The sequence below is a fragment of the Neoarius graeffei genome, chromosome 10 (assembly GCF_027579695.1).
Source record: "Neoarius graeffei isolate fNeoGra1 chromosome 10, fNeoGra1.pri, whole genome shotgun sequence".
NCBI lineage: Eukaryota > Metazoa > Chordata > Actinopteri > Siluriformes > Ariidae > Neoarius > Neoarius graeffei.
In genome coordinates, this window is record NC_083578.1 from 38,168,625 (window position 1) to 38,179,944 (window position 11,320).

The following is an 11,320-nucleotide window of genomic DNA, read 5'->3' on the forward strand; positions in this document are numbered from 1 at the left end:
CGTTTAGACCACCAGCTATTTCACTTGCGGTAAAACCGCTAAGAAAGGTCACGTGACTGAAACCCAGTAATAATACTGTATAAGGTGTGCTGCTGCAAATAGTGCTCATCACAGGGCTGTTGTTTTTTGCTGGATGTTTAATAGTGTCCATCTTAAAAATGTCTAACACAGCACCTCAAAAGTACCATCGTCATAAGAACACAACAACTAATAAACCACCAAATACAGGCGATACATTTGTCGCAAATGATCTGCCTGAATCCACAACGCTGGGATTGTGGGCCATGCCAAAAATAATCAAGCTCAGGATTGTAAGAGTAACTTTTTTGTTTTTAATTGGGCCACACAGCATGTCAGTTGTCCTTTATTCCTTATTGGATGACATTTAATAAGTGTTTATGATATTAAAAATTAAGCTACATGTTGCAAGTTAATTGAAACAGTTTGGCAGAGTTTGTGCCGATGTGGGTCACTCTTAGCCCTGATGCAGTGGGCCGAGATAACATACAAGGGCATTTATCTTTTAGGATTTTTTTTTTTTGTAACAATTGATTAAATCCTTTTTTTTTTAAATTTCGTCACTGTGTAATTTTTTTTTTTTTAAACCAAATTGTCAGCTAGACAAAGAAACAGTGTTAATGCTAGGACTTCTTCCATGCTGAATTGAACAGTGGTGCCATTGTACACCTTACTGATGATGGTCACATGCAAGATTGTGAAAAATTAACTACTATCATCTCCTGTTTGAGTTAGTTTTGGAATGTTTCTGAGAAAAACAGCCTTGTAGTTACTTTACTGACACATGCCTGCTCTCACTCTTCCATATGTTGAGGTTTTGGTGGTGAAGCTAGGGAGGATTTATTTTGTCAATTACAGGCTGCGTTCCATTAGGTATGATCAATGTGTTGTTTTTTGGCTTGGTAAGATACAAGGACAATCAGAACATGTAAACGTTCCATGACCTCAGCTTCCTGTCTGAAAGAAAACTGCTTGATTTGTCTTTCTAAAGACTTTCCGACGTGTTCCTTATCGTATAGTGTGCATTAATGGAGGCCTCTAATCAGTGTTGTAGTTGAGTCACTAAACCTTGAGTCCCCAGTGTTCAAGTCCAAGCCATTTTAAAAAAAAATTCGAGTCTAAGAACAAGACTCCAAGCACACCATTTGACGGTGGCTGTTTCAGCGCCATTAACATTAGTTTGTTCCTGAACATGACGTATGAATAGGTGAATGTGCATTCTCTTGGTCAGGGAGTGCGAAGTATTCTGTCAGAGATGGTTGGGAGATGGATGTAAGTGCAGAAGGTGTGTTTATTAATACAAGTGAAGACAGGTAAACAATCCAGAACGGCAGGTGAAACGGGCGATAGGCCGAGCGAGGCACAAACAGGCTGTCGTAGACTCGGCAGAATCAAAGACAAGAAACAGGAAATCAGGGATCAGGAAACCAAACAAGGAAATAAGGCTTGGTAATGTGTCCGCAACGCAACTCAATACTTTGCAAAGTAAGTGCATTTTCACAGTTTTTATATAGGCGTGCTGATTGCACCTTAATCCTGTGCAGGTGCGAATCCGCTTGGTGTGCGCACTGTCCAAGAGTCTATCTGATGCACGTGCCAAGGCACGCAGGTGTAACACACTTGCATGAAATGAGTAAAAAAAAATTAATGTAGATATAAATAACTTGTGCCAAATTATTATGGCATGTTACAAAAAAATAAAGAAAAAAAATCCGAGTCCTCGTCTCCAATTTACAAGTCCGAATGCAGTTAATGCACGAGTCCGAGTCATCAGTGCTCAAGTCCAAGTCAAATCACGAGTCCTTAAAATTAGAGCACGAGTTGGGCTCGAGTACTACAAGCCTGCCTCAAATAACGCGTTTTGTGCAGAAACTGTATTTAGGATCACAATGACCCTGTGCTGGTGGTGTTGTCATCATATGTCAGCCCTCGGTGACAGTACAGGGGGCTGCAAAAGTACGTATACAGTAAGGATTATACGTGAACAACAGCAGCAGGATGACTACTTTCAGCAGGATGGGGCGCCACCTAGGGCTGCTCGATATTGGAAAAAATCAATATCACGATTTCTTCAGTAAATATCGATATCGCGATTTTTAAAATGATATTTATACACCTTTTTTTAAAGCCCTGATCATCAACACCTGAGGCACCGGGCCACATTTTTATAGTACAGGCCTCATAGGCTACCTGTCAACCCTTCCCGTTGTACCCTGAAACGCCTTTTACTTAAACTATTTACTGTGCAAGCGCATACTTTGCATAGGTCCTATAGCCTGCACAAGGCTCACGTTCTCCTCACTCAACATTTCCGATCACAGAGGATGGAGCCAGCGCTGGTATTACCAGTGATTACTGCGTAACGTCCACACTGGCTCGTAGCCAGCCAAGGATAAAATCTCTCTCTCACACACACACACACACACACACACACACACTACAACGTAAGCTTGTGTGTTGTTAAGACACCAACATTAAACACGCACAATATAGAGACAAGTCCTTAAGAATTAACATACATGAAAATAGGCTTCTCTTCCTTCGTCTTCCAAATGTGGACTCCGCTATCTTTTTGGCATGTCAGCATTGAAATACCATTTGCAGAGATATTTCACTCGCCATTAAGAAAAGTAAAAGCAACACATGATTAGGGCTACATGATTAGCAGGGGGACACCGTTTTAAGCGCACGGAATTTTAAAAACAATGTAATTACATCTGAGTCCGTCTACATCGCGCAATAAACCCGTCCTTAGCAGAACCTACTTCAAAGCATGATGCTAGCTGCAGATGCACAAGTCAAAATCAAATGAACCCAAGTAAACATGCCGCGGCGGGCAACATTAATAACCAAATTGCCTTACCTTAAAACGCTGCCTTGACCACAGGACGACTCGCAATTATTCCACTTAAATCCACACGGTTTAACACATCTAACACAGCTAGCAAGCTGGATATGTGCTAATATTGTTGTGCTTGTTTTCTTCCGTAGATGCCATTTTTACATTACCCAGTCCCACATCCAAAAATATGACGTAAATATATGTTAATTGTATTATTATAACTATTAGCAAGCAAATCAAACAACATATTAAGAAATCAATATATCAAATCACCCGACACGTATGAAAACAGAAGAACTGATTTTTTACTGTTGCGGAGATATCGCGGGAGTAGAATGGATGACGTATGCAAGGCTACGGTGTGCCTTAGGGGACAGAAGGGTTCGTTTTACCTTACTGTCACGTCAATGTTATTGTTGTTTTATTGCCATTGTAGAAATATTGTGCACGTCCCTTTCGACAAATGACAAAAAATCGTTTCATATCGATATTATGAATTTTGATATCGTTTGACACCAATATCGATATCGTGATAAAAATACGATATATTGCACAGCTCTAGCGCCACCACACTTCGCACTCGATGTGCGTGCGCAACTTGACAATTTCCCAACAGGTGGATTGGGCATTGGGGAGCCGTTGACTGGCCACCACGTACGCCGGATCTCACCCCCATGGACTTCTTTTTCTGGGGATATGTAAAAAAGAGGGTTTTCACACGCAAGCCATGTTCTGTTGATGCCATGATTCAGTTCATACGGGAGGCTTGCCAAGAAATTGATGCTGATAAAGACCTTTGTGCCAGAGTGTGCATGCGCACTAGTGGAGTGTGTGAATGCCAGGGGCAAACAGTTTGAACATTAGAGGAATTAATATGTTTATTATTGATATGTTTGTGGAATCAATAAAATAACGTTTTGTTTTTCATTACTGTATGCCTACTTTTTGCAGCCCCCTGTAGATTTTAATGGGAAAATGTGTCAGTAAAAAGGTTCGAAGAGCATTATAAGCTACTTTTATTAGGGGATATGACACAGTCCAGATGTACTTGTGTTCTTGAATAGTGGGTGTTGGATAGTACGTACAGTGGTGCTTGAAAGTTTGGGAACCCTTTAGAATTTCCTATATTTCTGAATAAATATGACCTAAAACATTAGATTTTCACACAAGTCCTAAAAGTAGATAAAGGGAACCCAGTTAAACAAATGAGACAAAAATATTATACTTGGTCATTTATTTATTGAGGAAAATGATCCAATATTACATATCTGTGAGTGGCAAAAGTATGTGAACCTCTAGGATCAGCAGTTAATTTGAAGGTGAAATTAGTCAGGTGTTTTCAATCAATGGGATGACAATCAGGTGTGAGTGGGCACCCTGTTTTATTTAAAGAACAGGGATCTATCAAAGTCTGATCTTCACAACACATGTTTGTGGAAGTGTATCATGGCATGAACAAAGATTTCTGAGGACCTCAGAAAAAGCATTGTTGATGCTCATCAGACTGGAAAAGGTTACAAAACCATCTCGAAAGAGTTTGGACTCCACCAATCCACAGTCAGACAGATTGTGTACAAATGGAGGAAATTCAAGACCGTTGTTACCTTCCCCAGGAGCGGTCGACCAACAAAGATCACTCCAAGAGCAAGGCGTGTAATAGTCAGCGAGGTCACAAAGGACCCCAGGATAACTTCTAAGTCAAGTCAAGTTTGTTTGTATAGCGCTTTTAACAATAGACATTGTCCCTAAGCAGCTTTACAGAATCTGAATGACCCACGACATGAGCTAATTTTATCCTTAATCTATAACCAATGAGCAAGCCTATACCTTCCCCAGGAGCGGTCGACCAACAAAGATCACTCCAAGAGCAAGGCGTATAATAGTCGGCGAGGTCACAAAGGACCCTAGGGTAACTTTTAAGCAACTGAAGGCCTCTCTCACATTGGCTAATGTTCACCATCAGGAGAACACTGAACAACAATGGTGTGCATGGCAGGGTTGCAAGGAGAAAGCCACTACTCTCCAAAAAGAACATTAGCAAACTGCAGACGAGTAGCAAAGAGCACGTGGACAAGCCAGAAGGCTATTGGAAAAATGTTTTGTGGACGGATGAGACCAAAATATAACTTTTTGGTTTAAATGAGAAGTGTTATGTTTGGAGAAAGGAAAGCACTGCATTCCAGCATAAGAACCTTATCCCATCTGTGAAACATGGTGGTGGTAGTATCATGGTTTGGGCCTGTTTTGCTGCATCTGGGCCAGGACGGCTTGCCATCATTGATGGAACAGTGAATTCTGAATTATACCAGTGAATTCTAAAGGAAAATGTCTGTCTGTGAACTAAATCTCAAGAGAAGGTGGGTCATGCAGCAAGACAACGACCCGAAACGCACAAGTCGTTCTACCAAAGAATGTTTAAAGAAGAATAAAGTTAATGTTTTGGAATGGCCGAGTCAAAGTCCTGACCTTAATCGAATCGAAATGTTGTGGAAGGACCTGAAGCGAGCAGTTCATGTGAGGAAACCCACCAACATCCCAGAGTTGAAGCTGTTCTGTACGGAGGAATGGGCTAAAATTCCTCCAAGCCGCTGTGCAGGACTGATCAACAGTTACTGGAAACATTTAGTTGCAGTTATTGCTGCACAAGGGGGTCACACCAGATACTGAAAGCAAAGGTTCACATACTTTTGCCACTCACAGATATGTAATATTGGATCATTTTCCTCAATAAATAAATTACTAAGTATAATAATTTGTCTCATTTGTTTAACTGGGTTCTCTTTATCTACTTTTAGGACTTGTGTGAAAATCTGATGATGTTTTAGGTCATATTTATGCAGAAATATAGAAAATTCTAAAGGGTTCACAAACTTTCAAGCACCACTGTATTTAGACTTCCTGACTCATCAGTGTTTGACAGCATGTTGGTATGTTGCATGCCTTTCATCACCAGGCTAATTCACTTCTTCCGCCCTCTGTCCACAGCTGAGACGCATGCAGCAGATGATTGCTCAGATGCAGGCTCAAATGAAGATGAAGCCTGGAGATGATTGAAAAAGATCATTGTATTATAATGTTTGTTTGCTGCAATAGAAAGCCAGAGTTCCACTACATGACTGGCTTCATTATTTCAATCCCTGTATCTACTATCATTCTGGGCACTTCACAACTCTACTACGGTTCCTTTTTCTTTTACTTTATAGATACATATATATATATTTGTCTGTCACACAAAGGATTGTCATCGCATCACTGCATGTTCCCAACTTTATCCACGTTGAGTGATCTTAATGTCAACCAAATTTATAATTTAATCTTATTCAGTATCTTAATATGAATTATACCACCATGTTAATTTTTTTTTATTTGCCTGCATCCATGTTACATTGCAAATAATTTGCCATGACTGTATCAGTTATTTTTATAGCTGTGTTGTGTGTGTGTGTGTGTGTGTATGTAAAATGCTTCAGGTTTAGTAGTTTTGTTTTTCCACCATGCCCAGTCATGTCTACTGCTGGCAGGAAGCAACTCACGTTGTCCCAGTCACCTGTCTCATTTCTCATGCCCTGCTGGTGCCTGTTCTACACAGTGTACAGGAACTAAGAAAATGGTGGTAATATTTGACCTCATTCTCCATTATCTGTTTTTCAAGCACACTAACTGATGAGGGAATTATTTACTAGTTATTCAAACTCGCAAGTACATGCAAATTTCTAGCTTTGTTCACAAGAGCCATATGGTCTCAGCAGTTTTTCTTATAAGCGGATGTCTCAGTGTATGAATTAAAGTGCCTTATCGTCTGTGCCTTGGTGAAATGTTAGTAGTTGTAGTCTGTGGTTGGCTCGTTACAGCACGAGAGAATACCATCAACTATTAATGTTTCAGTAAGGGGCCACTAAGGGGCAGCAGCTACCAGTAAAAACCAGGACAATAGCTCAAAGCGCCCCCCCCCCCCCCCCCCCCCCAAAAAAAAAGTCCTGTTGTGGATTCTGCAAAAGATTATCAATTATTTTTGCCCAATATGGAAATTTATCATTTGTCAGTTATTAATTCAATTTAGGAACAAATATTTAGATTTTAAAATCCCCCCCCCCCCCCCAAAAAAAAAAAAAAACCAAGCCTTCACTGTGTACATTGAGTGTATGTTCTTTTTAAGTCTACACTGAGTATTAATCTTTTAAATGCCAAATATAAACAAGTATATGCTAAAAAATAAATCCATAAACAAACATGCATGCATACATAACACAAGTGTGTATTGAAACACCACTGTATGCAACCAAATACAGTTAAAGCATGTAAATGAGGTCATAATTTAATGATTGATTAATAACTGATGTGAACAGTTACAGCTCACCAGGATCACAGCTATGATAAATTCTAATTATTAATTGTGTAATTTCTAATTCTTTGACCTTATTTTACTAGATGCATGTGGAAATGACTGCAAGTATCACGGATTTGATGTTTTACATGAAATAACACTTCAGGTGACTGGAAATGCTCAAATTATATATAAAACGAGCATTACATTTTTGAAGACTCTCTTCAGACCTTAACATTTTTTTTTTTTAAATCTTTCCACTGTCTAGCTTAAGGTCGTTTTTCTTTCTAAATCAAGGGTCCTTCCTTTTATGTAATGGTACTTGTTAGTGATTACATAAACAATCTGCTGATATTTTGTAAATGTTGTGACCCAGCCTTAATTACTCATTTGGCCAAGTCGTCATCTGTTTACAGACTAATGTTCGTTAGTTGTTTGTTTTTTTGCATGTCCATGGTACAGTTGATTGGTTGATGGTACCTTGTAAAATGCTGATTTTTTTTTTTGTACTCATTTGCAGAAATAAACATTTCGGAAGTTCTCAGAGATGTGTAAAAGCTGCTCTTTTCACTTGGCCTACACGTACTGAAGAACTGAGGCTTTTATGCAAGGTGTTTTCCTGTTTACACACATTTTGTGATTTAAAAAAAAGTCAACAAATATTTTAATTACTTGTACAATGGTCGAAATACAGCTTATTTTGTGTGTAACATTGTAAAAGTAAAACCTGGGTATGGTGGGGATGTCTAAAACCAACAACTACTCTACGCCATTTAGATGGCTATCAGCCTACTATTTACTGTAATATGGTGGTACAGCGGTGCTTGAAAGTTTGGGAACCCTTTAGAATTGTCTATATTTCTGTGTAAATAGGACCCAAAACATCATCAGATTTTCACACAAGTCTTAAAAGTAGATAAAGAAAACCCAGTTAAACAAATGAGACAAAAATATTATACTTGGTCATTTATTTATTGAGGAAAATGATCCAATATTACATATCTGTGAGTGGCAAAAGTATGTGAACCTCTAGGATTAGCAGTTAATTTGAAGGTGAAATTAGAGTCAGGTGTTTTCAATCAATGGGATGACAATCAGGTGTGAGTGGGCACCCTGTTTTATTTAAAGAACAGGGATCTATCAAAGTCTGATCTTCACAACACATGTTTGTGGAAGTGTATCATGGCATGAACAAAGATTTCTGAGGACCTCAGAAAAAGCGTTGTTGATGCTCATCAGACTGGAAAAGGTTACAAAACCATCTCGAAAGAGTTTGGACTCCACCAATCCACAGTCAGACAGATTGTGTACAAATGGAGGAAATTCAAGACCGTTGTTACCTTCCCCAGGAGCGGTCGACCAACAAAGATCACTCCAAGAGCAAGGCGTGTAATAGTCAGCGAGGTCACAAAGGACCCCAGGATAACTTCTAAGTCAAGTCAAGTTTGTTTGTATAGCGCTTTTAACAATAGACATTGTCCCAAAGCAGCTTTACAGAATCTGAATGACCCACGACATGAGCTAATTTTATCCTTAATCTATAACCAATGAGCAAGCCTACGGTGACAGTGGCAAGGAAAAACTCCCTCAGACGACATGAGGAAGAAACCTCGGGAGGAACCAGACTCAAAAGGGAACCCATTCTCATTTGGGAAACAACAGACAACATGACTATAACATTAACAGTCCTAACATAGTCAGCTTCGTTGATGCTATAAACCCCCCACCAACGGAAACCCGAGAGCAAAACCGTTCATGACAACTGCAGTCCTAAAGTCAGCAAATCAACTGCAGTCCCCAGCCACAAAAGCACCACTGCAAGAGTCCAGAGCATCCTCCAGGCACGACCCCCAACTGTCCACATGGGGCCACCCTCCACAGGAGCGATGTGATAAGACTCCAACCAGACACAGGGCACCAGGATGGACCAGGCAGGTCCGAGGAGCAGAAGAGGTCAGCATCTCGATCCCAGGACCGACATGTAACTCAGAGGGACAGATTTTGGGGGAGGGAGAAGAGAGAAAACACAGGTTATTAGGTATGCCACCTGAATAAGTAGGAACAGTATACATATTGCACTGAGTACAAGCAGGGACTCCGGCAACTAACTATGACAGCATAACTAAAGGGGGAGAGCCAGAAGGTAACACAGGCATGAGGGCGCCCCAGGACATAAAGCAGCCAGCCACTACACTGCCAACAAACTCAAGTGAGCAAGCGGGTGGGGGACTGACAGCATCCATACATCCCAGTTTACCAAAACACTATGTCTAAGGACCCTCCAGATCTACACCTTTACCTCATAAAACACCATTAACAAAAGGCTTGACTAAACAGATATGTTTTCAGCCTAGACTTAAACGCTGAGACTGTGTCTGATTCCTGAACACTACTTGGAAGGTTGTTCCATAACTGTGGGGCTTTGTAAGAAAAGGCTCTGTCCCCCGATGTAGCCTTCACTATACGAGGTACCAGCAGATAGCCTGCACCTTTTGATCTAAGTAGGCGTGGCGGGTCATAGAGGACCAGAAGTTCACTCACGTACTGTGGTGTGAGACCATTCAGTGATTTAAAGGTCAATAGTAGTATTTTATAAACAATACAAAATTTGATTGGGAGCCAATGCAGTGTGGATAAGACAGGGGTGATGTGGTCATATTTTCTAGTTCTAGTAAGGACTCTTGCTGCTGCATTTTGAACTAACTGGAGCTTGTTTATGCACTTATTGGAACATCCAGACAGTAAGGCATTACAATAATCCAACCTGGAGGTAACGAAAGCATGAACTAGTTTTTCTGCGTCATGTAGTAACATTAAATTTCGTATCTTAGCAATATTTCTGAGATGAAAGAAAGCTATCCAGGTAATGTTATCGATGTGAGTTTCGAATGAAAGACTGGTGTCAATAACCACTCCGAGGTCTTTTACTGCTGCATGTGAAGAAACAAAGGCCATCCAGAGTTACTCTGTAATCAGAAAACTTACTTCTAGCTGCATGTGGTCCGAGTACAAGTACTTCAGACTTGTCAGAGTTAAGCAGAAGGAAATTAATAAGCATCCAGTGTCTAATGTCGTTTACACATTCCTCAATTCTATTACGCTGGTGTCTCTCATCAGGTTTTGCAGAAACATACAACTGTGTGTCATCAGCATAACAGTGGAAACTAATACAATGGTTACGAATAATATCACCCAGAGGTAACATATATAAAGAAAAAAGCAGTAGACCCAAGACAGAATCTTGTGGAACACCAAACTTTACCTAAGTACGTCCAGAAATATCACCATTTACATCAACATACTGATAACGATCAGTTAAACTAGACCTGAGCCAGGAGAGGGCCGTTCCCTTAACTCCCACAGCATTTTCTAGTCTGTCCAGAAGAATGGAATGATCAATGGTATCAAATGCTGCATTAAGGTCAAGCAACACAAGCAGTGAGACACAGCCCTAATCAGACGCCAATGGTAGGTCATTTACTACTTTAACCAGAGCTGTCTCTGTGCTATGATGAGGTCTAAATCCTGACTGATATGTTTCATGGATGTTATTCCTATGTAAATATAAGCATAACTGCTGTGCCACAGCTTTTTCAAGGATCTTGGAGATAAAGGGGAGGTTTGATATTGGCCGATGACTGGACAGCTGACAGGGATCAAGGTCAGGTTTTTTAATCAGGGGTTTGATAACTGCTAGTTTAAAGGATTTGGGTACATAGCCAATCCTAAGAGAAGAATTTATTAGTTTTAGAAGCGGTTCAATTACTTCTGGTATTATCTGTTTGAATAGACGTGTAGGTAAGGGATCTAGTACACAAGTTGAGGCTTTTGACGCCGAGATTAATGAAAGTAATTCAGTTTCTTTTAGGGGAGTAAAACATTCTAATTGATGATCTGATAAAGTTATATTGTTAACTACAGGGTCACCTACATTGTCTGACCTTAAATTAGTAGTTTAAATTTTTTGTCGGATATTCTCAATTTTGTCATTAAAAAAATTCATGAAATTGTTGCTACTACATACTACAGGTGTGCATGTGTCTATAGTGGACTTATTCCTGGTTAATTTTGCTACAGTATTAACCTAAGATTCTAGGTTCAGATTTAACCCATCTGATGCAGTAAACACACACACC

At 40.0% G+C, this 11,320-nt stretch overlaps 1 protein-coding gene across 2 annotated transcripts in view; it reads left to right on the top strand.

Annotated features, from left to right (window-relative positions):
• zgc:63587 (uncharacterized protein LOC393431 homolog) overlaps nucleotides 1-7,728 on the top strand; it is an 83,066-nt gene extending 75,338 nt beyond the window's left edge. For both annotated transcript variants that reach the window (XM_060931768.1, XM_060931769.1), the window contains exon 12: nucleotides 5,846-7,728. In XM_060931768.1, the coding sequence (XP_060787751.1) occupies nucleotides 5,846-5,914 (69 nt within the window). In that variant the 3' untranslated portion in view covers nucleotides 5,915-7,728. The remainder of the gene's footprint in view (nucleotides 1-5,845) is intronic.
• Nucleotides 7,729-11,320: the final 3,592 nt, after the last annotated feature.